This window comes from Chiloscyllium punctatum, chromosome 8 (assembly GCF_047496795.1).
Source record: "Chiloscyllium punctatum isolate Juve2018m chromosome 8, sChiPun1.3, whole genome shotgun sequence".
Classification (NCBI taxonomy): domain Eukaryota; kingdom Metazoa; phylum Chordata; class Chondrichthyes; order Orectolobiformes; family Hemiscylliidae; genus Chiloscyllium; species Chiloscyllium punctatum.
Genome location: NC_092746.1, coordinates 104194195 through 104218187, shown reverse-complemented (window position 1 = coordinate 104218187; position 23993 = coordinate 104194195). Strand labels below are relative to the sequence as shown.

At 42.3% G+C, this 23993-nt stretch overlaps 1 protein-coding gene across 3 annotated transcripts in view; it reads right to left on the bottom strand.

Annotated features, from left to right (window-relative positions):
- vipr2 (vasoactive intestinal peptide receptor 2) overlaps positions 1–23993 on the bottom strand; it is a 148631-nt gene that overhangs the window by 99149 nt on the left and 25489 nt on the right. For all 3 annotated transcript variants that reach the window (XM_072576200.1, XM_072576199.1, XM_072576198.1), the window contains exons 3-4: positions 22926–23030; positions 14860–14957 (exon numbers count right to left, since the gene is read on the bottom strand). In XM_072576200.1, the coding sequence (XP_072432301.1) occupies positions 14860–14957; positions 22926–23030 (203 nt within the window). The remainder of the gene's footprint in view (positions 1–14859; positions 14958–22925; positions 23031–23993) is intronic.

Here is a 23993-nt window from a genome sequence, read left to right as displayed (position 1 = left end):
GTGAGCTGTCCATTGCATGGGCCTGTGACCAAAGCCCTTATCTTTTAAACGCCCTCTGATTGGTGGTTGCTGCAGGCCCCTCCCTCACAAGGCAGGTCAATTGTCGCACCCATTCCGAGTGCACTCACAGCCACTTTCCTCTCCGTTGCACACTCTCCATTTGCATGGCAATGGAAGGTGACAGTGAGTGCTCCTCTTGCGGCAGTTTCCAGCCTCAGTCTGAACCTGTCAGTGAGCAGGCCCCAAATATCCACAATCCCTTCCTTGTAGCCTGTCCCATTAATCCCACAGGCTTCAGACCTCCCCAAATCCAAACCTTTTTGTTTACATGTGTCTACCCTTCCCACCTAGATCCTTGGAAATCAGGTGACCATGCCTAGTGTGGTTATACGCTGGCCCCCTCTCCCTCCCTCCTGGAAGCCAGGGTGCTCCTGATGTGGATGACCCTCTCCCCAGCCATTCTTTATAGCATCCACCCACCTTGCAAATCTTGCTGCCCTCCTTTATAATTGCTCAGAGCTTGCAGGCCTCAATCCTGGAGACTGAACAGCCAAGGCACCTGCTGATGCAATGGCTGAAGTTGAAATAGGCCTCGCTGTCATACATCTCACAATAGCCCTCATCACTCAGACCTGGATAAGATTCCACACTAAGATATGTTTATGGTCCTACTTAATAAAAGCAAGCAGCTTTCTAGTTTGTGGTTTAGTTGAGGAAATGCATATAATCCCTCAGATTCATATCGTTAGTCTGACTTTATTTCCAATTGTAGTTTGTTGTTCTCTGTGTGTGTGAAGATACGTCTGAATTCTGGAAAGATTCAAAATTGTTTTCAACTTGAAAAGAGATGGTTTTATGGATTTCAAAGTTGAAAAAATAAAGGGAAGGTCTTGGTTGCATCAGTAAACTTCATTTGTAAAATTTACTGATTATACACAGTAAGACATAGGCGCAGTAACAGGTCATTTGGCCCATTGAGTCAGCTCCACAATTTAATGAGATCATGGCTGATTTGTTACTCCTCAAGTCTACTTTCTTGAGTTGTCCCCGTAACCTCTGATCTCCATCCTGATGAAAAATCCGTACCTTTGTCTTGACTAAGAGAGATGGAGTTGGTTGCAAGGGGCTGATATTTCAGTAGGTTTGATCTTCTCCATATTTAATTTGGGGGAGTTTCTGTTCAGCCAGTATTGGGTGTCAGACTAGAAATCTGGCTTTTAACCAACAGTGGGCAGCTGGATGAGGAGGTCGAGGAGTTGTTCTGAGCATCCACCTCAGTAGCAAAAATCTGGTCCACAAACTTCTTCAGAAACATACAAACTAATGACATACCATGAAAAATTGCTCTGACTTAAAGACTTACATGAATGACACATTCTAACTGCATTATTAAAAGTTGCACAAGTGAGAACTTTAGGTGGATTCAGTGCACAAACTAAATCATGATCTATCTGAAGGGTGGAACAGACCTGAATGGTCTTCTGCTTTTCCTGTATTTCTATATATCTAGACTACAAGTCCAGTGACGTGACCATCACAGATCTATAACCCACAGTGGAACAACTTGGTCTTTGTGCATTTTTGTTTCTATTTCAGCTCTCCAGATTTGTCAATGTTTTTATTTAACAAAATCATTGCGTTAGTTGCAGTCAATGACTCAGTAGCGCTGCACATCTCACAGCTAGACTGTGCAATATGTTACACCTTATCTAATATGTACTGTAATGAACATTTTATCGAGAGCTTTGTGTTACAACATGCCTTCTGCAGTCTGCCCCGCTTTCTTCATCCAACTGCTGTGAAGTTGAATTGAGTGTGAGGGGTTTCACGTTGAGCCCTCCTCACTTCCAGGATTGAAACGAAGTAACTCTTCCATCGACAGCTTTTCCTGAACGTTAGAAATTTCTGCCGCAGCTCGAGGCCAGTGAGAACAGCGCTGTGCGTGTATGTTTAAATCTGCTGATGCAGGCAAATTAGACTCAAGCTGCCAACTTGAATGAGCCTCTGAGATAGTCCAGATATGTCCACTTAGTCTAATACAGACTTTGAAGTATAGAGATAATAAGGGCAGCATCTGACCAAAGCTACTAAAATTAGGATCATGTTCACGCTGCAGCATTAGTGCTGCTGCCACCGAGTGCTCCATTGTTCAAGGTGGTGTGAACATTCAGTACAAATCCAGGATTTAGACTTGACCTGACTCCAAGACAAGTGGTACTGAGCTCCCATGAGGAGACAACTCCTCCACAGTCTTGTCACTGTAGCATTTTTCAGAAGACTTTGACTTGTTGGGTCTCTGGTAGTTTTGGAGACCTACCCAGTACCCGTTTAAATGTTTAAGAGTGTATGAATGCTCCCATATGCACTTCCTGAACATTAAATTATTGTGAAATAAACTGAACCCAATGCAAGATTATAGATTCTTGCTACACCTTCAAAATAAACTCAGTCACAGCTTTTATAGGGACACACTTTCCTTTATCCATATAGAAACATCTTTTTGTTGAACTCGCTATTTAAGCTAACAACAGTTAGTAAAATAAACTTATTGAACTTTACAGAGTTATGTCCTACATTGACTCATTGGCTTTCCCAACTTCATTTGAAAAGTATTACACCCACCCCTTGCTTACATAGTCTGTATGTCAGAACTATTAAAAAAAGTCACATCTATATATGGTTCGATCAAGTGTTGAGGCTGAACAAAAGTGCTCATGTCGTTTATGTTAGAGATCACTTTCAAATATTACAATGTAATCTTTGGCATCTGTGTAAGTAGTTACTTAAGTCAGGGAAATATTTTGGCAGTAAGTCTTTCAATTTAGTTGAGGTACCTTCTGCTTTATGGAGGTAGGTTGGTATCTATGAGAGGGATGATGTGGTTTAATCATGGTCAAGGATGTGTTAAAGGGAACAATGGACACAAGGACGAGCGTAGCTCGATTCAGCTCACACTGCTCAGCAAAGACTTGTCGGGTGGCTACTGTCACCCTGTTGGGGAATGTAGAACACAGGGCATGGTCTCAGTGAAAGAGACAATAAGTTAGGACTGAGAAAACTTTCATTCAAAGGCTTATATATCTTTGGGACTGTCTATCCCAGAGGATTATGGATACTCCACCATGGTATATATTTAAGGCTGAGATAGATTCTGGCCTCTCTGGGGGTGAAGGGATGCAGGGAGCAGGTGGGAACATAGAGTAGAGACAGAAGGATATCTGAGATTGTATTGTATGGAAAAGGGGCCTTTCCCTTTGCTGCTCCGACTTTATATTCCTCATTGCTGCAGTTTGGTGCCTGACTGGGAGCAGCCAGCTGGGAGAACAGCCCTTCACTTCCTGTCAGCTGCTCAGTCTCAGTAAATGCTTTTAACTGAGATTACTTAACACATTCTTGAATAAAGTCAACATCACATTGGAGGAGAAAGCCTTTGGCATTTTAATATAATTACTGGCCATAAGTCAGAAAGTGCAACTGAAGCTGGAAGACAGAAGAAACTTGCACTTCCATCGCACCTTTCACAACCTTGGAACATCCCAGGAATGCTTTACAGCCAATGCAGTACTTTGGAAGTGTAGTCACTGCTCCATCAGCGCAGCTCTTCCTCAGTACTGCACTAATCTGTCAGCCTTGATGTTTGTACTCAAGCTCAGAGTGAGACTGGAAACCATGACCTTGTGATTCAGAGGCACCAGCACCGCATGAGTTGCGACTGACAAGGAGATATTAAGATGTAGCTGAGTCAATAAAGTGTGGAGCTGGAAAAGCACAGCAGGTCAAGCAGCAGAATTGATGCTTCAGATCAGGATCTTCACAATAGTGCCAAGAATAACGTATAGACACACATCATTCAATAAAAGACAAACCAGAGAAAAAGAATTATAAAACCTAGGGAAATGGGTAAATGTTGCCTGTGATGGCTAGGTCAGGCTGCCAAGGGTTGGAAACCCCAAGCCTAAAGAGTCCAAAATACAGGGGTGGCACTATCATTCTTCAAAGGAGAAGGATATATTTCTTTCCACTTGTTTTGATAATCTTCATGCTCATGAAGGTGGGCATTAATGATGTTTCAATGGCATTTATTTATATTGTTTACTTTTTCATATGAGGTGGTCATTGATTGGACTGGGTGGCATGCTCAGCCATTTCAGAGGACAGTTAACAGTCAGCCACATTGCTATGGTCTGGAGTTATGTGTAGGCCAGACCAGGTAAGGAAGGCAGCTTTCCTTCCCTTAAGGACATTGAATTATTTATAAACCTATTTGGTGATCTATGTAGACTGGAGGAGAAAAAGACCTGGACATGAATCTTCACAGTGTATGTTCATTGGCACTTGTGGTGATTGGGAGGTAGTAAATACGTGTCTAATTTGCTGAGTAAAGGATAAAGAAAGGACATTTCCAGGGGTTCTATAAAATCGCACAGCAATTGGGTAATTACATTTACCCAAAAGATCACCACCAACTTCTACTAAACACATCTGGAAATTAAAATATTATAAATGTTCTTAAATTGTTGAAGTGGTTGACCCTACGTGGCGCCAAGGAGACTGGGTGAGTTAGCTACGTGTATTAAAGGTTCAGCCAATACATATTAGGGAAGCAAACAAACATGCTGGAAATATCCAGCAGATCAGGAAGCATTTTCTTCCTGAGTCATATAGCATGGAAACATCCTGGGAAATCTTTTCCGAACCCTCTCCAGTTTAATAACATCCTTCCTACAGTGGTGGAAATAAAATAGAGCTAATATTGCAGGATCGTGACCTTTCATCAAAAGTGTTCTGATGGTCACAGACCTAAAATATTAACTCTCCTTGTCTCCATCGATACTTCCTAGGCCACTAAGCATTCCCAGCCCCTGCTGTTTCTATTTGAGATTTCCAGTGTTTGTGGTATTTTGCTTTTGTTAACATGATATAACAATGTGCGATCTGCATTCATTCCATCTCTTTACTTGCTGGCTCAGCACTTTGTCCCAAGTCATGGTGTGACCTGTGGATTCCTATCTGAGAAAATCTCAGTTGCAGGTCCCAAAAAGGTTCTTACAGTTAATAGTCAACAGTGAGTACAGTCACTCAGCTGCTGATATTGAATGGAGTTTAATTGTAATGGTCAAACTCAAGCCTGAGCCCCTCATTCTGTCTGATGCTGTTTCACTTGCAACACAGCCTCCATTACAAGGCCATTCATCGTACCACTACACTGAAATGCCAATGTAACTGTCAAGAGTGTGTTGCTGGAAAAGCGCAGCAGGTCAGGCAGCATCCAAGGAGCAGGAGAATTAACGTTTCAGGCAAAAGCCCTTCATCAGAAATGTAACTGTGTTCTCTGATATTTTGTTGGTACCAGTAACAAGCAGATGAATGGAATGACTGAACTGTTCATAAAAAAAACCTAACTTGAAGATCAGAGAAGAGACAAATTTTCAACTTTGGATATTTTGATATGTTATGGTGGAAGTGACAGAAACATAAAAGCAACAGGCTTGGAGCTGGGTTTTCTGTCTCTGTACTAACTGGGCTCTAACAACGAATGAGCAAAGAAATTCACCAGCTGTTGAACAAAGGTGCAACCAGAGCCAGGACTTTAGTGTTGGCCAGTCCGAGAAAGTAATGAGCTTAAACTTCCTGCCAGATTTGAAAGCCAAGTGTTTATCCTGTTCAGAGTACAAACATGCTGCAAACAATAATGACAAAATGGATTAACGTCATCAGTCTGCTTTCAATCATCGGCAAACTGATCGAAGGTGTCATTGACAGTGCCATTAAATGACACTGAAACAGCAATAACCTGCTCAACCATGCTCAGTTTGGGTTTCAGTTTCACACCTCACTGCAGACTTAGTTCAAGTGCGGACAAAGGAGCTGAGTTCTGATGGTGAGGTGAGAGAGACTATCCTTGACATCAAGGCTGCATTTGCCCTACAGCACCATGAAGAAGCCCTTGCAAGAACTGGGGGAAAGCTCTCCACTAACACAAAAGAAAATGGTTGCAGTTGGAGGAGATCAATCATTTCAGTCCTAGGACAAGTTTCTCAGGGGAGTGTCCTAGGCCCAACCATTTACAGCTACCTCATCAATGACCTTCCCTCCAACATCAAGTCAGAAATGGGGATGTTCACTGATGTCAACACAGTGTTCAATATCATTTGCAACTCCTAAGCCACAGGAGCAGTCTGTGCCAATATGCAGCATCATTTAGACGATATTCAGGATTAGCCTGCTAAAGTGGAAAGCAACATTCATGCCACACGAGCACTAGGCAATGACTATGTCCAACAGGAGAGAATCTAACCATCTTCTCTTGACATTCAATGACATTGCTGAAGCACTAACATGAACATCTTGAGGTAATCACTGATCAGAAACTAGTCTAGCCACATAAATACAATGACGGCAAGAGTAGCCCAGACTCAGAGTTCTGCAGTGAGTAACATACCTCCTGACTCTCTAGTCAACAGGGTGGAAGTCTGATGGAGTACTTTCTACTTGACTGGATGAGTGCAGTTTTAACAAAACTCCTCAAGTTATTGAGGAGAAACAGCCTATTTGGTTGGTAATCCACCTTTTCACCACGTTAAATCATACACAATGGCAGCAGTTTATGCAGGGTGGGACTCCTTTATGTATAAATCTCAAGACCGACTGCTTTTCAGATGAAGGGATATTTTGATTTTTCAGGTGCGCCTGCCTGACCCTTTAAGATCGTTTACTAATTATTTCACAACTAAAAGCAAAATATTCATTTAACTTGGGAACTCATTATACCCTAGACTATTGAGAGATAGGTTCAATCTTTATAAAAAATCTGTTGGTATCCATAAACTCTTTTTTTTCATTATCTTTGTCCCTATTTGATGCTGGAATTATCATTAGGGTCCATTTAGGTCTCTTTCCTGATGAAGGGCTTTTGCCCAAAACATCGATTTTCCTGCTCCTCAGATGCTGCCTGACCTGCTGTGCTTTTCCAGCACCACTCTAATCTTGACTCCATTTAAGTCTATGTCAGCTCTTTGGAAAAAACACTTTGCTCAGGCGAATGGACCTAAAAAGCAATGTTTTTCCCAAAGGGCTCAATCTCACTGTATCTACAAGTCTGCTTTCAAAAAGACCTTCAGTTTTTCGGTTTTCAGATGTGTGGATGAAGAATATCTGGCCGGTACTTTATCCAGGGTATGGTGTGCACTATATACAACATGAACCACAGCAATTCACCAACACTCCTTCGGCAGCACCTTTCAAACATGCAACATCTAAGAGTTAACAGGGTTAGGACAGCAGAAGTTCGAGAACGTGTCACTCCAAGACACTGAAGAGGGTTCAGTTTTCGGAAAGGGGTAGGAGATTCAGAATGGATTGGGGAGAAACCTTTTCACTCAGTGGGTGCTGGGGATCCAGAATGCACTGCTTGGGAAGGTAGTGGAGACTGGAAACCTTACAACCTTTAAAAGATACATGGATGGGTTCTTCAAATATCATAACATTGAAGGATATGGGACAAGTGCAGGAAATTGGGATTAGCACACCTTTAATGGTAGTTATGTCAGTGCAGAATCGATGGGCCGAAGGGGCTTTTCTATGAACCTGTGAATAAGACACACCATCTAATTTGAAACTATATCGATTTTCCTTCACCGTTGCTCGGTCGAAATCCTGAATTTCCTCCCTAACAGCACAGTGGGTGGGCCCTACACCAGATGGACTGTGTCAGTTCAGGAAAGGGGCTTCCTAGCCCCTTCTCAGAAGCAAACTGGGATGTGCAGTAAGTACTGGCCTTGCGAGTGAGGCTTACATCTCAGAAATAGAAGATCAAGAATTGCTCATGCTTAAGTGGCGACAGAATAAAAAAGCCTTTTCAGGATACACCTGTATTCACCAGCCTCACAGTGGGGTCAAAATTAGCCAGCGATGTCTGCCTGGAGATAAGGGGAGTGACATCTGGGACCTCCTCACCATCAATTCATCACTGGCTAGAGCTTCTGCTTGTTTGAGGAGAGCACTTTTAATGACAGTGCTTCAGCCAATTACAAATTACATGCAACATAACTCTGGATTGCCATTCGGTTTGAGAATGAGGAATGAAAGTCTGGTGTAAGACATTTTCAATAAGTTGTGCAGCAGATGAAAGATTTTTACAGTGAAGATAACCCCCATCCCATTACACACATCATTTTCAGTTGGGTGATTCCTGTTCTCTCTTACATTCTGTCAAATTTGTTTTGTCAATTTTGTTTATAGTAAGATCCCATTAACACACTTTATTATACAAAGCAGGCTTTAATTTTCTCTTAAGCAGCATTGGCTTCATGTCCATACTTAGTAGCTGCTAATTTTAACTGGAATGACACAGACTGCCTGCAGCCTTTTTTTGTTCTGTGCTTAGTTGTCAAGCTTTTAGAAGCACTGGAAAAGACAGGCTCCCATTTGGAGGTCCATTATAATGACCAGGAACTACATCTGTTTGCTTCATCACTTTAAAATAAAAGTCTCTTCAACATCTTGGATCGTGGCTTTTTCTCCATGAATGGACTTTTAACCCAAGCATTTAGATGAAACCACAGGTTAATTTGCTCTGAGTTTTATTGCCAGCGCTAATTAGTATGTTTAATTTATCGGTCAGTGCACCGAGTCCAGGAGTTGGGAGGTCATGTTGTGGCTGTAAAGGACAATGTTTAGGTCACTTTTGGAATATTGCATGCAATTCTGGTCTCCCTGCCATTGGAAGGATGTTGTGAAACTTGAAAGGGTTCAGAAAAGATTTACAAGGACTTTGCCAAGGTTTGTGCTGCTGGGAGAGGCTGAATAGGCTGAGGCTGTTTTCCCTGGAGCATCAGGGTGACCTCAAAAGTTTATAAAATCATGAGGGGCATAGATAGGGTGAATTGTCAAGGTCTTTTCCCTAGGGTAGGGGAGTCCAAAACTAGAGGGCATAGGTCTAAGGTGAGAGGGGAAAGATTTAAAAGCGACCTAAGGGGCAACTTTAACACACAGAGCCTGTATGGAATGAGCTGCCAGAGCATTTAAAAATGATCTGGATGGGAACATGTAAAGGGAGGGTTTAGAGGGATATGGGCCAAGTGCTGGCAAATGGAACTAGCTTAATTTAGGAATTCTGGTTGGCATGGATGAGTTGGACTCCAGGATTTGTTTCCATGCTGTACATTTGTATGAGTGTATGATTCTAAGTTGTTCATTTGAGTTCATGCAGTGGTCCCTAAATTCTGCTATGCTCCTAAAGCATCAATAAATTTTATTACGAAAATAAAATATTGTCCTCTGATGTTGAATACAACCTTACCATCATTATTGCATCTTTTATCAAATAAAACTGACAACCATATCAGCACTTCTGCTGTTCTGGTGGAGAAACAGCTAAATCATATGGGTTTATTTTTGGCTAAGCTTCAATTTTGTCAGGTTTCTTGGAGGGTTTCTTGTTCTGAGACCTCGTAGGAGATCACATTGTATTTTATGAAATGTGTCTCATTAAATGTCTACCCGATCCCTATGGTGGCCCTCTTGCCCAATTCTAGCCCCATCTTACCAGGTCATCATTCCCAGAACAAATTGCCACTGCTGCATATCCCAGTGTTAACCGAAATCCCTGGCATTAGCTTTAAGAGATTGTTGTGTATCGAGGTGAGCACTGTTAGTCTGGAACTGTCCTGCATGGTTCCTGACTTTTGCCCCGGATATGACAGACAGGGGATACCTGGCCCACAATATGGTGAAAAGAGTCAACAGGCAAGATGGGTTGTTCTGATATTCAGGCCCTCACCCATTACGAGGAGGGGATCCTGACTCTGACCTTCCCGAGTGACTGTCTGACCATGTTCGAGCCTCTGGGCTGGTATCGGAGGGTGCCCCTGACTTATGCTGCAGGGAACCCCTTGACTGAAAGCCATCTCCCTTAAGAACACAAGAGAATAAATGTCAGCAGGAGTAGGCCATTCAAGCCTAAAGAACAAGGCTGATCTGCCCCCTGCTAAACTCCTGGTTCATGTCAGCTCTTTATACCCCTCCATGTCTCAATATTTCTAAAATCTACTGAGCTCCTCTTTAAATACTTTCCGAAACAACTCCACAAAGGTTGGTACTCCATCACCAAGTCACTCTTTATTTACATCTGCATAGTCCTTAACACTGACCCAGATAGCTCAGAGCTGGCTCCTAAAGTGAGCAAAACCCTTGACACTCCTGTTCATTAACCAGGTCTCCCTGACTGAGCCAGATTAACAGCCCCAATCAGGGAATTCATATTCTATGAGGTCCACCTGAATGACCTTGCTCCAATCGTTACACTTTCAGTGATCTAGCCTCTACAACTCTCTGAGGGTTAGAGAATTCACGCATGTGCTATTCTCAAAGAAAAAAAATCCTTCGCATCTCAGTTTAAAATGATATAATTCTGCAATTATGACTCCCGAGTTCGAGATTCCCCCACAAGTGGAAACATCTTCTTAACAACTAACCTGTCAAGTCGCCTGATTAAATGTGATACCCATCATCCTTCTAAACTCTTAACAAATAGATGCCCAAGCTGCCTAGCCATTCTCAATGTCAACCCCTTTATGCCAGGAATCAGACTGGTGAACCTCCTTTGAACACCCTCCACTATCAATGTCTCCTTTAAATACAGTGACTAAACTTGTACATAGTACTCCTGGTGCAGTCTCACCATTGTTTACAAATATAACAAGACTTCCCCATTTTTAAACTCTGAGGAATTAAGAACAAAATTCCACTCGCCTTCTTAATTACTTACTGTACCAATATGCTAACTTTCTGTGTTTCATATACAAAAACACCAAGGTCCCTGCACTTTTTGGTGTTTCTCTCCACTTAAATAGTCTGCCTTTTACTCTTCTTATGAAAGTGCAGAGCCTCACATTTTCCTACATTTAACTCCATCTGTTAAGTTTTTGCCCACTCACCCAATCTATCCCACTTGAAAATTCTTTATGTCTTTATCAAAGCATGCCCTCCTATCTATTTTATATCATCAGCAAATTTGCATACATTTCACTCGGCCCTCTCCTTAATATGGTTAGTATATCATTGAGGTCCTAAGACTGATCCTTCTGGTAATCCATTAGTTATAGCTTTTCAAGCTGAAGAAGAGCCATTTATCCCAACGCTCTGCCTTCTGTATGTTAACTAATCTTAATCCATGCGAACATATTGCCCCCAATATCATGAACTCCCATCTTTTGTAATACAGTTTTAAGATTTTACATGGCACCTTACAGAAGGTCTTTAGAAAGTTCAAGTACACTACATCTTTATCAAATCTGTTTTTATATCCTCAAAGAACTCAAACAAATTTGTCAAACTTAATTTACTTTTCACAGAACCATGTTGACTCTTTTTGGCTGTAAGTAAGTAAGTTAGCTTGCTGAGCTGGAAGATTTGTTTCATACGTTTCGTCACCATACCTGGTAACCCATGAGTGTTTCTGGTGAAGCGCTGGTGGTATGCCCCTCCTCTCTACTTATAGGTCTTAATTTCTTAAGGTCGGTGATGTCATTTCTGGTTCTTTTCTTTTCAAGGGAAGGCAGATACAGTCTAAATCAATGTGTTTATTAATGGAGTTCCGGTTAGAATGCCATGCCTCTAAGAATTCTCATGCGTGTCTTTGTTTCGCCTGTCCTAGGATGTGTGTGTTGTCCCAGTCAAAGTGGTATCTTTCTTTGTCTGTATGTATAGAAACTAGTGATAGCGAGTCGTGTTGTTTGGTGGCCAGTTGGTGTACCTGTATCCTGGTGGCAAGTTTCCTGCTAGCTTGTCCGATATAGCGTTTTTACAGTTCTTGCAAGGTATCTTGTAAATGATATTAATTTTGCTGGTTGTATCTAATGGATCCTTTAGGTTCATTAGTCACTGTATAAGTGTGTTGGTAGGTTTGTGGGCTTTGTGTTAAGCTTCTGTAAATGTCCTGCTATTTCTTCCTTAATCATGGACTTTAGCATTTTCCCAATGAAAGATATTAGGCGATTTGGCTTATAGTGTCCTGTTTTTTTCTCTCCCTTCCTTCTTGAACAGTAGTATCACATCAGTGGTTTTCTAATCTGTTGGAATCCATCCAGAATCCAGGCGTAGGTCATTCGGCCCTTCAGGCCTGCTGTGCCATTCAATATGATCATGGTTTATCCTTTGTCCCAATATTGCTTCTCCCCAAACCTCTCAGCACCTTTAAAATCTAATTTTCTACCTCCTTCTCGAGTTTTTCAGTGATTTGGCCTCTATGGCCTTCTGTGGTACAGAATTTAAGGCTCACTACCTCTGAGGAAATATTTCCTCATCTCGGCCCTAAATAGTCTATCCTGAATCCTGAAACTATATCCATGGTCCTAGACTCAGAACCAGGAGAAACTTTCCCTGCATCTAGACTGTCTAGTCCTTTTAGAATTTTATACATTTCAATCAGATCCCTTTCATCTTTCTAAATACGAGCGAATATATGCCCAGTTGAACCAATCTCTCCTCATAGGACAGTCTGCCTAATGAATTGTCTCTATGGCAACATTAGCACAGACATTTACACGACTGAAGAATGTAATGTTTGTAAATAACAATCAGTGGTCTGTTTGATGCCTCAGTATCCTCACACTATCTCTCATTACAGGAAATGATATACGTTTTCCCGCATTAGGTAAAGGCAAACATTTGGAGGCAAACTCACGACAGAGAATTCTTAAGAATGGCAACCTGCTGATTGAAGACATTTCTCCTATCTCAATCCGAAATGATCAATCTTTCACCCTGAGACTAGGTCCCAGGCTGTGACTGTCCTGAAGAGGGTGATCCTTTACCCAAGTGCACTGGAACAAGCTAAGCCTTGAGAGGAGGGGCCTAGTGAAGGAAGTGAATATCGCCCCCTTCAGGACTAAAGGCCCAACAAAGAATGTCTGAGCTTCCCTGCCTAGAAACCCACTTCTTAATTTACAAAAGCCTTCTTATCCTGGGGCTCCCACCCTCACCCTCAGCCTCAGAGACACCCAGGAACCCTCTGCTGCTTTTTGCCAACCTTCTGGTGATTTGAGCAAGGCATCAGCCAGTATGATAATAAAGCTCTGACATTACAACCTCGATGGCTGTACCTCAAAGCAACACTTCGCACTGCATTTACCAGTGCATGACTAATTTCAAATGTATATCTCTGCTTTATTTCTCATTAGTTTTGTTTTAATTTGAGAGGGTGGAATTTAATCCAAGTGACAAAGGCCTCGTTTGCTGACCAGAGATTCTGCGAGTGCCTTGCTTCCTCCCTTTTGGGGAAGGTCCACTATATTAGCTCCTAGCTTAGGCACCAGCATTTCAAAGTATTTGGGGAAGGTGGGGGAAGGGTTGGCATTGGAAATCCTTCCCCCTTTCCCACATCCCCCTGCCTCCACCCCCCCCCCCCCCAGCCAATTGAAGTCAGGAAACTCCTCTTTGCCATCAGGATCAACGGCACATGGTGGTAGTTGTAAGTAATTTACTCACCTGAGGCCCTGGATCGGTGAAGAGCCGGGCCACAAGCGTGTGAGGGCAGGATTGGGGTCACAGTGAAGAGAAGGGGGGCAGTCACTTGCTGAGGGGTGCAATGTTTCAGAAAGGAGAGTGAGATAGGGGAGGTTCATTGCCAATTCCCACCCCCATCCCAACTCTTCCCAACTCCAGAACCTTTGATTAGGCCATGGATACCTCACAACAAGGAACCTGTAAGCCATCCCTACATTCTTCTGAGTGAGGAACCATTTGTGTGGTGGTCATTTTCATCGCTGATTCACTTCTCAAATCTTTTTTCTAGTATTTCAATTCCAAATGGATATCCCTAGAAATAAGGGAATTGCTTACACTGGAAATTACTCTGTGACACAGTCTAGCTCTATCGGAGCTGCATTTACCCAGTACACTGCAGATGCAGTCTACAGCAATATAAAACATGTGGAGACAGATGGGATTAGTGTAGATTGGCATCATGAATGGCACAGCCACAGTGGGCCGAAGGGCCTGCTCCTGTGCCATACTGTTCTATACTTGATTCTATATTTAAGGAAATAAATCTTGCATTTTCATAGCATCTTTACAAACTTGTACCATCATAACTATTTTCAGGGTTCAGACACTGGCTTTTGACGCACAATTTTCACACTGAAAGTTTGCCTTATGATCTCACCTGCAGGATCCTCTAGACTGAGGTCATTAATTAATCCTACATTATTACAACATTCATTGCTCAGTCCTTTAAGAATAGGAGTTGGGATGTCATGTTGAGGTTGTACAGGACATTGGTGAGGCCTCTTCGGGAATATTGTGTCCAGTTCTGGTCACCCAGTTATAGGAATGATATTATTAATTGGATTTACCAAGATGTTGCTGGGTATGGAAGCTTTGAGTTGTAGGAGACGTAGGAGATTAGTAGGTGATTTGATAGAAGTTCATAAAATAATGAGAGGTATAGATAGAGTTCATGGTAGTTATCTTTTCCGTAGGATGTGGGATTTCAAAACTGGGGGCATAATTTTAAGGTGAGAGGAGAAAGATATAAATAAGCCGGGGGGGATGCTTTTACACAGAGGATGGTTCATGTGTGGAATGAACTTCCTGATGAAGTGTAGATGTGGGCACCATTATAATGTTCAAAAGATATTTGGATATGTACATGAATAGGAAACATTTGGAGGGATATAGGCCAGGAGCAGGAAGATGGGACTAGTTTAGTTTGGGATCATGTTTGGCATGGACTGGTTGGATCAAAAGATCTGTTTCCATGCTGTTTGACTCTACGACTCTATGAAACATTGTGAAGTGATGGAAATAGCATGGTGCTCAAACATAGCTGCAAAAAGACATCCGTTCTTGTGTACTCACATTTTTATCAGCTTCATTGGTGGAGTATAGACAGGCATTAGTATATGCTGGAAAGGTGTCTGTCCAACCTTCAACTGTGCAATTCTTGCTGACATTTGCTACAAGAAAAAAATTAATGGAATTTAATAAAGATCATATTGATTGCCACTTCAATTTCAAAAGAATGCTACTTTAAACCTGGTGAATACAAAGAGTTTTGAGAAGATTTGTAGCTCAGGCTGAGGTTCTGGATGTAGGTTTGCTCACTGAGCTGCAAGGTTCATTTCCAGACATTTCCTTACCCCACTAGGTAACATCTTCAGTGGGCCTCATTCAAAAAGAATGGGTACCCAATGAACACAGTCCGCTGATTTCTCAGCAACAAACCCAAGCAAGCAGACAAAACACGTCCATAAACCCTAGCCACTCTCCCCTGCATCAAAGACATCTTGGAAATGACTGCCAGACTACTCAGACCCCTAGGCATCATGGTAGCCCACAAACTCATCAATACACTAAGACAGCAGCTAATGAACTTGAAAGACCCTATACAGACAATCAGCAAAACTAGCATCATTTACAAAGTGCCGTGCCAGGACTGTAACAAACACTACATTAGACAAACAGGCAGAAAACTAGCCACCAGGATACATGAACACCAACTAGCCACAAAAAGACATAACCCTCTCTCACTAGTATCCTCACATATGGATGAGGAAGGACACCACTTCGACTGGGACAATAAATTCCTCCTAGGACAAGCCAAACAAAGACATGCACGAGAATTCCTAGAAGCATGGCATTCCAACCGGAACTCTGTCAACAAACACATCGAGTTAGACCCTATCTACCAACCCCTGAGAAAACGAACAGGAAGTGACTTCACCACAGGAAATGACATTACCAATCCAAAGAAACCCAAACATATAAATTAAAAGTAGGAATTTTCAGCATTGCTTCACCTGACGTTACTAGTAAGGTGACAAAACGTCTGGAAATGAACCTTGCAGCTCAACGAGCAAACCTACATCCATGGTGAATACAACTAACATTATTCTCTTCCAATTTTCTTTATATTATTTAACTATTTAGTTAAACTTGGATATGGGATTGTGTACGCTTTTCATAACAAAGTACGTGCAACCTTTCTCCTCCTCCTAAGTCCAATTCTCCAATCTGTGCTTTCCCAGGGGTGAAGATCTAGACTGGAAGACTCACATCATAACATTGACCCTACAGTATCAGTGACAAATAATCTCATATGAAGATCAAGTAAGTTAAGGTGCCAGTACCTTTAAGCTTAGCCCAATGTTTACAGCATGCATTAAGCCACATTAAGCTTGTTTCATAAGACTGTATTACAACTAAAAGCTGAATAGCTTCTCCTCCCTCTTCACTTCACTGGAGAATTCAAAATACCTCCAAATTTCACAAAGATCTTGCCTCCCTAATAGGATGCATCGTTACTGAATAAATAAAATGATTCTATTTCCCTTTCCTTCAGTAGCTAAGAATTCAATTATGAATTCAGCTGAATCTTGATTACTTCTGTGTTATAGGATTTGGTTTAGTATAGTCCAAGAACATTTTAGATAGAATTGCTCATTCCAGTGATGAGCCTGGTTTTACTCTGAGGACCTATGACCATAACGTTTACTTTACACAATTCCAATCATCGCCTAATCTAAAAGAAAACATTTTTTAGCAGTAAACTATGAGTTTTCCAATGGATTAGGGTACAATTATATTTTCATAACTCCTTGCAAACTTACTACATTCATGTGAAGGTTGAAAACAGCATGAACTGCCCCAGTTATTTCAATAATGACAGGTTCCCCTTAAGTAGCCAGCAGGCAACGCATTAAGCTATTCTTGAAATTTCACAATTCATACTGAATCTGAATGATTGCTCTGGCAAGACTAGCTCAAAGAAATTGAATAGGCAAATTGGTCAGGTGGATAGTAGGACTCACATTCCCTGTCCTTTGACCAGAAATTGGGTTATTGCAAACTTGGACTTCTACCACCATCAGGGACAGGAATTCCCACTTGAGAGATCTATTGATGAATCTAAGTTGGTTTCTAGAAAGAAGTAATGGCTGTTGCTGTCATAGTAAGAAGCTTGAAGGAAGACGTAAAGACTGCCATTTTCACGGTAATGATCTAATAATTGCTTGTTCACTCTGTGGGTTGGTTTTGTTTTAAATTTGCCTAAAGGTAATGTACCTATACAGCATACCTTCCTTTTAGTTTAAGTATTTCGGACAGGCAATGACCTAGAGGTTTTATCAGTCAACTATTAATTCACGACCTCAGTAATATTTTTGTACTTGAGTTCGAATCCCGCCACAGCAGATGATAGAAATTTGAATTCAATAAAAATCTGGAATTAAGAGTTTAATGAAATCATGAATCCATTGTCGAGGTTGGAAAAACCCATCTGGTTCAATAATGTCCTTGAGGGAAGGAAACTGCCATCATTAACTGGTCCGGTTTACATGTGACTCCAGACCCACAGCAGTATGATTAACTCTTAACTGCTCTCTGGGCAATTAGAGACAGGCAATAAATCCTGGCCCAGCCAGCAACATCCACATCCAGTGAATGAATTTTAAAAAACCAATAAATGAATGGTCTGCTTGTGAGTCTCTATTACATGTAAGTAACCTGCTGAAATCCAAATCTACTGAATTTGTCTCAAAGTGCTGTTGATTTCCATAATCACCAACGATATTTTCTGTCATTACTCTTTGTGTTGTCACGTTTATAGTTCATGGACTGCACGGTGTTTTGTTTTGCCAGAATTTGCTTTTCCTGGTGTTCTTCAGTCAGGTTTTGCTCCAGATTAGCCCCTGACTCCTCTCACTCCTCAAGCTGTGGTTCAACTCTACTTAACTCTACTTAACATTTAATGTTTTGTTCCTGAAGAGCTTCCAGAACATTTTGAAGCTTCTAGTTATAAATGCTGGATTCTTCTAATTCCAACAAAGTATTAGCCTTCTATTGGCACAATATAGTTTCTCTGTGTGCTTCAGATTTTCTCTTTAGTTTTGTTTTGTTCACTTTGAAGCCTAGCCCAATGGCTGCTTCAGTGGTTGTTTAGTTTTACCTATGTCCTGACTGGCAGAATCAGTGTTGGCATTTATTTCTGAAAGTCTTGAGTGATTTGCAGCTCCTTGTTGTATGTATGACATATCTCCCCCTGTTTTTGTAGGTCTGTCACTTTCTCCAGCATGGCTTTCAGCTCAGGCCAATGTTTCTGTAGCTGTCCCGGCTGAGCTTGATCTGTTTCATGTGTGGCATGGTCCAGATCTGTCCGTAAAAGGACACTCTTTTCATTGGATTGATGACACACTGCCAGCTTCATTTCTTTCTCGTTCACCTCTTTGTTCCTCTTTGTGAGGTGAGTGGAGGCATCTTCTAAAGACTTCAACATCTCATGCTTTTTTTTAACATTTGGTTTTCCTGATCTAGATGTTTAGCATTTTTCTCTTAACATTTAGTTTTTCCCTCTATGCCAGACAGTTGAGGATGTTAGCTCAACTAAATCAGGGGAAAGTGAGGTGGCTTGTTCTTCTTTGATATTCAGTTTTGAATGTGTTTCTTGAATGGCCTTTTTTGTTCACTTATGGGATATTGGCTTGGCTGGTCATGCCAACATTTCTTGCCTGTCCCTAATTGCCCTTGAGAAAGTTGTAGTGACTTGCTTTCTTAAATCATTGTAGTCCATTGCTGCAATGCTGTTAGGGAGGGAATTCCAGGATTTTGACAAATACAAAATCCTGTGAAGGAACCGCAAGATATATCCAAGTCAGGATGAGTGGCTTAGTAAAGAAATTGCAGGTGACTGTGTTCCAAGGTATCTGCTGCCCTTGTCCTTTGAGATGACAGAGCCGGTGGGTCAGAAAGATGCTACCAAGGAAACCTGGTGAATTTCTGCAATACATCTTGTAGATAGTCCACACTATTGATACTGAGCATCATTGTTGGAGAAAGTGAATGTTTGTGGATGTGGTGCCAACCAAATGCTATGATATCAAGTGGTTAACTCTTCACCGCCCTCTAGGCAAGTAAGGACAGGCAACAAATGTTGGCTGAGCCAGCAACATCCACATTCTGTGAATGAATGAAAGGAAAGAAAAATGGATGAAGACATCTACCATGCTGAGGATCCCGGGAGGAGGCTGACAGGGATCATCCACTTGTCGGTTTCAGATTTTATTGCTATCTTTGGTCACTACATGGTGCTATACCCGTGAATGCAGGTCCAGCAGTATCCATGATCTAAAGCATCTACCTCATCCAGGTAGAGGGTCTGTACTTGTATTCCAGTACTATTGATCCTTGTCATGGAATTGGTGAACCCATTGTAGACTGATTGTTTTACATTCGTGGACATGTACCTTGTAGTATACATCATCAGAATCTGGCTTGCCAGTCGCTTCATCGATAGGCCTCTGCTGGGATAACGGACAATCTTTTATAATAAGTGGAAGATATGATTGTCCAAGGTCCATTTGGATCAGTGCATATCTTTGTAGCTGCCTCAGCCTTTGCCCCAGTACACTTTTCTGCCACACCCCTTTCAAAATTCATTGCTGAGTTTGGATATTCTAGTGACTATGTCAACTACTGAGTTTGTACTTAGTACCTGTAAACTTGGTTGCCCTGTGAAGATCACTTCATACGTCAGTAGCTCTTTGACACACTGAGTCCATGAGTCCAATTTGTTCTAGGATATCTTTCTCAATCTCTTCCATGAGACCGTAATCAATCACCAAATCAATACCTCAATTTGTTATCAACATCCCCACAATGTTGACAGTGGGGATTCAGTGATGGTAACACCACTGAATGCCAAGGAACTGTGGTTAGATTATTTCTTATTGGTGATGGTCATTGCCTGGCATTTGTGTGGTGCAAATGTTACTTGCCACTTGTCAGCCCAAGGCTGAATATTGTCCAGATCTTGTTGTATTTGGACATGGACTGCTTCAGTGTCTGAGGAATCGCAAGTAGTTCTGAACAATGTGCAATCATTGGTGAACATCCCCACTTTTGACCTTATGATGGAGGGAAGGTCATTGATGAAGTAGCTGAAGATGGTTGAACCAATGATACTACCCTGAGGAACTCCTGCAGAGATGTCCTCGAGCTGAAATGACTGACCTCCAACAACCACAACCATCTTCCGATGTGTCAGGTATGACTCCAACCAGCATACCCATTGATTCCAGTTTTTCCTGGGCTGCTTGATGCCACACCCAGTCAAGTGCAGCCTTGATATCAATGGCTGTTCACTCTCACCTCACCTCTGTAATTCAGCTCTTTTTTTCCATATTTGAACCAAGGCTGGTATGGGCAGGTTGCAGTTCCCCAGGTGAGGAGGCCATTGTAAAAACTGGCAGCTGCCCTGCAAACCAGGGCGGCTGGGCAGTTGGGGTCTCTCACTTTGAAGGGTGGCATAGTGGCTCAGTGGTTAGTACTGCGGCCTCACAGCGCCACTGACCCAGGTTTGATTCCACCCTCAGGTGACTATCTGTGTGGAGTTTGCACATTCTCCCCGTGTCTGCGTGGGTTTCCTCCGGGTGCTCAGGTTTCCTCCCACTGTCCAAAGCTGTGCAGGTCAGATGGATTGGCCATACTAAATGTGGGGGTAGGGTAGAGGTTAGGTGGGATGCTCTTTGGAGGGTCAGTGCAGACCCGATGGACCGAACACCCTCTTTCCACATTGTAGGGATTCTATGAACACTCAAAAAATCTTCTAGGAGAAAGTGAGGACTGCAGATGCTGGAGATCAGAGCTGAAAATGTGTTGCTGGAAAAGCGCAGCAGGTTAGGCAACATCCAAGGAGCAGGAGAATCGACATTTTGGGCATGAGCCCTTCTTCAGGAAGGGCTCATGCCCGAAACGTCGATTTTCCTGCTCCTTGGATGCTGCCTGACCTGCTGCGCTTTTCCAGCAACACATTTTCAACACTCAAAAAATGCCTTGTACAACCCATAGAGAATTCCTTACCCCAACCACAATCAAATTCTTAAGGATCTCAGCCCTGACAACACCAGATCTTTCACCACCTCGTCTTTCTCAGGTGGCTAAGGAAATTTAGCCAACTAGGACCAACTTAGAACATAGAACATAGGAAAATACAGCACAGTACAGGCCCTTTGGCCCTCGATGTTGTGCCGATCCAAGCCCACCTAACCTACACTAGCCCACTATCCTCCATATGCCTATCCAATGCCCGTTTAAATGCCCATAAAGAGGGAGAGTCCACCACTGCTACTGGCAGGGCATTCCATGAACTCACGACTCGCTGAGTAAAGAATCTACCTCTAACATCTGTCCTATACCTACCACCCCTTAATTTAAAGCTATGCCCCCTCATAATAGCTGACTCCATACGTGGAAAAAGGTTCTCATGGTCAACCCTATCTAAACCCCTAATCATCTTGTACACCTCTATCAAGTCACCCCTAAACCTTCTTTTCTCCAATGAAAACAACCCCAAGTGCCTCAGCCTTTCCTCATACGATCTTCCTACCATACCAGGCAACATCCTGGTAAACCTCTTCTGCACCCGTTCCAGTGCCTCCACATCCTTCCTATAGTATGGTGACCAAAACTGCACACAATACTCCAGATGCGGCCGCACCAGAGTCTTATACAACTGCAACATGACCTCAGGACTCCGGAACTCAATTCCTCTACCAATAAAAGCCAGTACACCATATGCCTTCTTCACCGCACTATTTACCTGGGTGGCAAGTTTCAGAGATCTGTGTACATGGACACCAAGATCCCTCTGCTTATCTACACTACCAAGTATCCAACCATTAGCCCAGTAATCCATCTTTTTGTTACTCATACCAAAGTGAATCACCTCACACTCACCTACATTGAACTCCATTTGCCACCTTTCTGCCCAGCTCTGCAGCTTATCTATATTCCGCTGTAACCTGCCACATCCTTCCTCACTGTCAACAACTCCACCGACTTTCGTATCATCCACAAACATGCTCATCCAACCTTCTAGCCCCTCCTCCAGGTCATTTATAAAAATGGCAAACAGCAATGGTCCCAAAACAGATCCTTGCAGAACACCGCTAGTAACTGCACTCCAAGATGAACCTTTACCATCAACTACTACCCTCTGTCTTCTTCCAGCCAGCCAATTCCTAATCCAAACCTCCAACTCACGCTTAATGCCATACCTCCGTATTTTTTGCAGTAGCCTACCATGGAGAACCTTATCAAACGCCTTACTAAAATCCATATACACCACATCTACCGCTTTACCCTCGTCCACCTCCTTAGTCACCTTCTCAAAGAATTCAATAACGTTTGTGAGGCACGACCTGCCCTTCACAAAACCATGCTGACCATCCTTGATCACATTATTCCTATCCAAATGTTCATAAATCCTATCCCTTACAATTCTCTCTAAGACTTTGCCCACAATAGAAGTGAGGCTCACCGGCCTATAGTTACTCGGGCTGTCCCTGCTCCCCTTCTTGAACAAGGGAACCACATTTGCTATCCTCCAGTCTTCTGGCACTTTTCACTGTAACTTCTTTGGTTGCACCATAGAAAGCATTCTATCTGGATTATCATAGCCTGGTATAGCAGCTGCTCTGCCCGGGACTGTAAGAAACTGCAGAAGGGTATGTCCACAGCCCAGGACATCCCTCAAGCCAACCTTCTGTTCATTGACTCCATCTATACTTCTCGTTGCCGTGGAAAATCAGCCAACATCATCAAAGACCCCTCCCAGCCCGTTTTAAGACCTTCCAACCTCTTCCATCAGGCAGAAGATACACATGCTTAATCACATGTACCACACTTCTTCCCTGTTATTATTAGACTTCTGAATGACCCTCTCAAATTTCAAATCTAATGTTGATCTTGCTTTTTGTGCAATTTCTCTGCAGACATAACATTGAATGCCTCGCTCTGTTCAATCACACTATTAGCTTGGTGTGTTATAATCTGCCTGTACTGGATGCAAAACAAAGCTTTTCACTGTACCTTCAGGAAATGTGACAATAATAAATCAAATCAACAAACAATGTGGAAAGAATAAAGACCTGGTTTATTGATGAAACCAAGCGATCTTGGACAGGGCATGCTGACTGTTTCTCCAACCTCGGCTGGCATCCAGCAGGTAACATTATCCCAAACCCCAGGGCATCCTGGCAACAAGAAGAGAAACAAACACACCTTCAGATTCATCATTTTTACTTCAAACTCCTCAATCATTTCAATAATCATTCATTGTAATTCACAAAAGCAAGGGCCTTTACTTAAGTTTTTTTTACTAATGGATTCAGTTCATTGCTTTTCTTTTCCCAAATGCATCTGCTGAATGTGCCTTCTTGAACCGCTGTACTCCATGGCAGAAGTGAGGGAGAGGTGCAGTTTGGAAGGCAGCGAAGGAATGAACAAAGAATTGCTAATAGTAAGTTGGGAGATCAATTGGTTGGCTTCACCCTCACAAGTCGAATTCTGTCCAGAGTTGATCATTGCACTAATTAGCAGAAATGGTTCATGTTTCTCTCTGTCCCTCCATCAACAATGCTGATGTATCATCACTACCACAACCTCAATGTTAGCTTTGTCTCTTCATCTAACACCCACAGTAAGTGAATGTTGTTAATAATGGCTCCCCACACATCTCTACACTGCGGTGTCACAAGGGCCAAGTAGAAGAGGCAAGCCCAAAACCCAAATGGGGATTGAACCCACCTCTACAGCATTATTAAGCACCACACAACAAGAACTTGAGATTAATCTGGGACACAGTTGGGTTATAAATCAGAATGAGTTTACCCCCATCTGAGCGTTTTGCCTCATGTTTTGACATCTCTCGTAACATAAGAAATTGGATAGGGATATTGTGAGCTTGCAGAATCCAACAGACATTTACTGCAATTGGCTTATGTATAAGAACAATTTGGAGATGCCGGTGTTGGACTGGGGTGTACAAAGTTAAAAATCACACAACACCAAGTTATAGTCCAACAGGTGCATTTGGAAGCACTAGCTTTCAGAGCACTGCTCCAACCACCTGATGAAGGAGCAGTGCTCCAAAAATAAGTGCTTCCAAATAAACCTGTTGGACTATAACCCAACATTGTGTGATTTTTAACTATGCA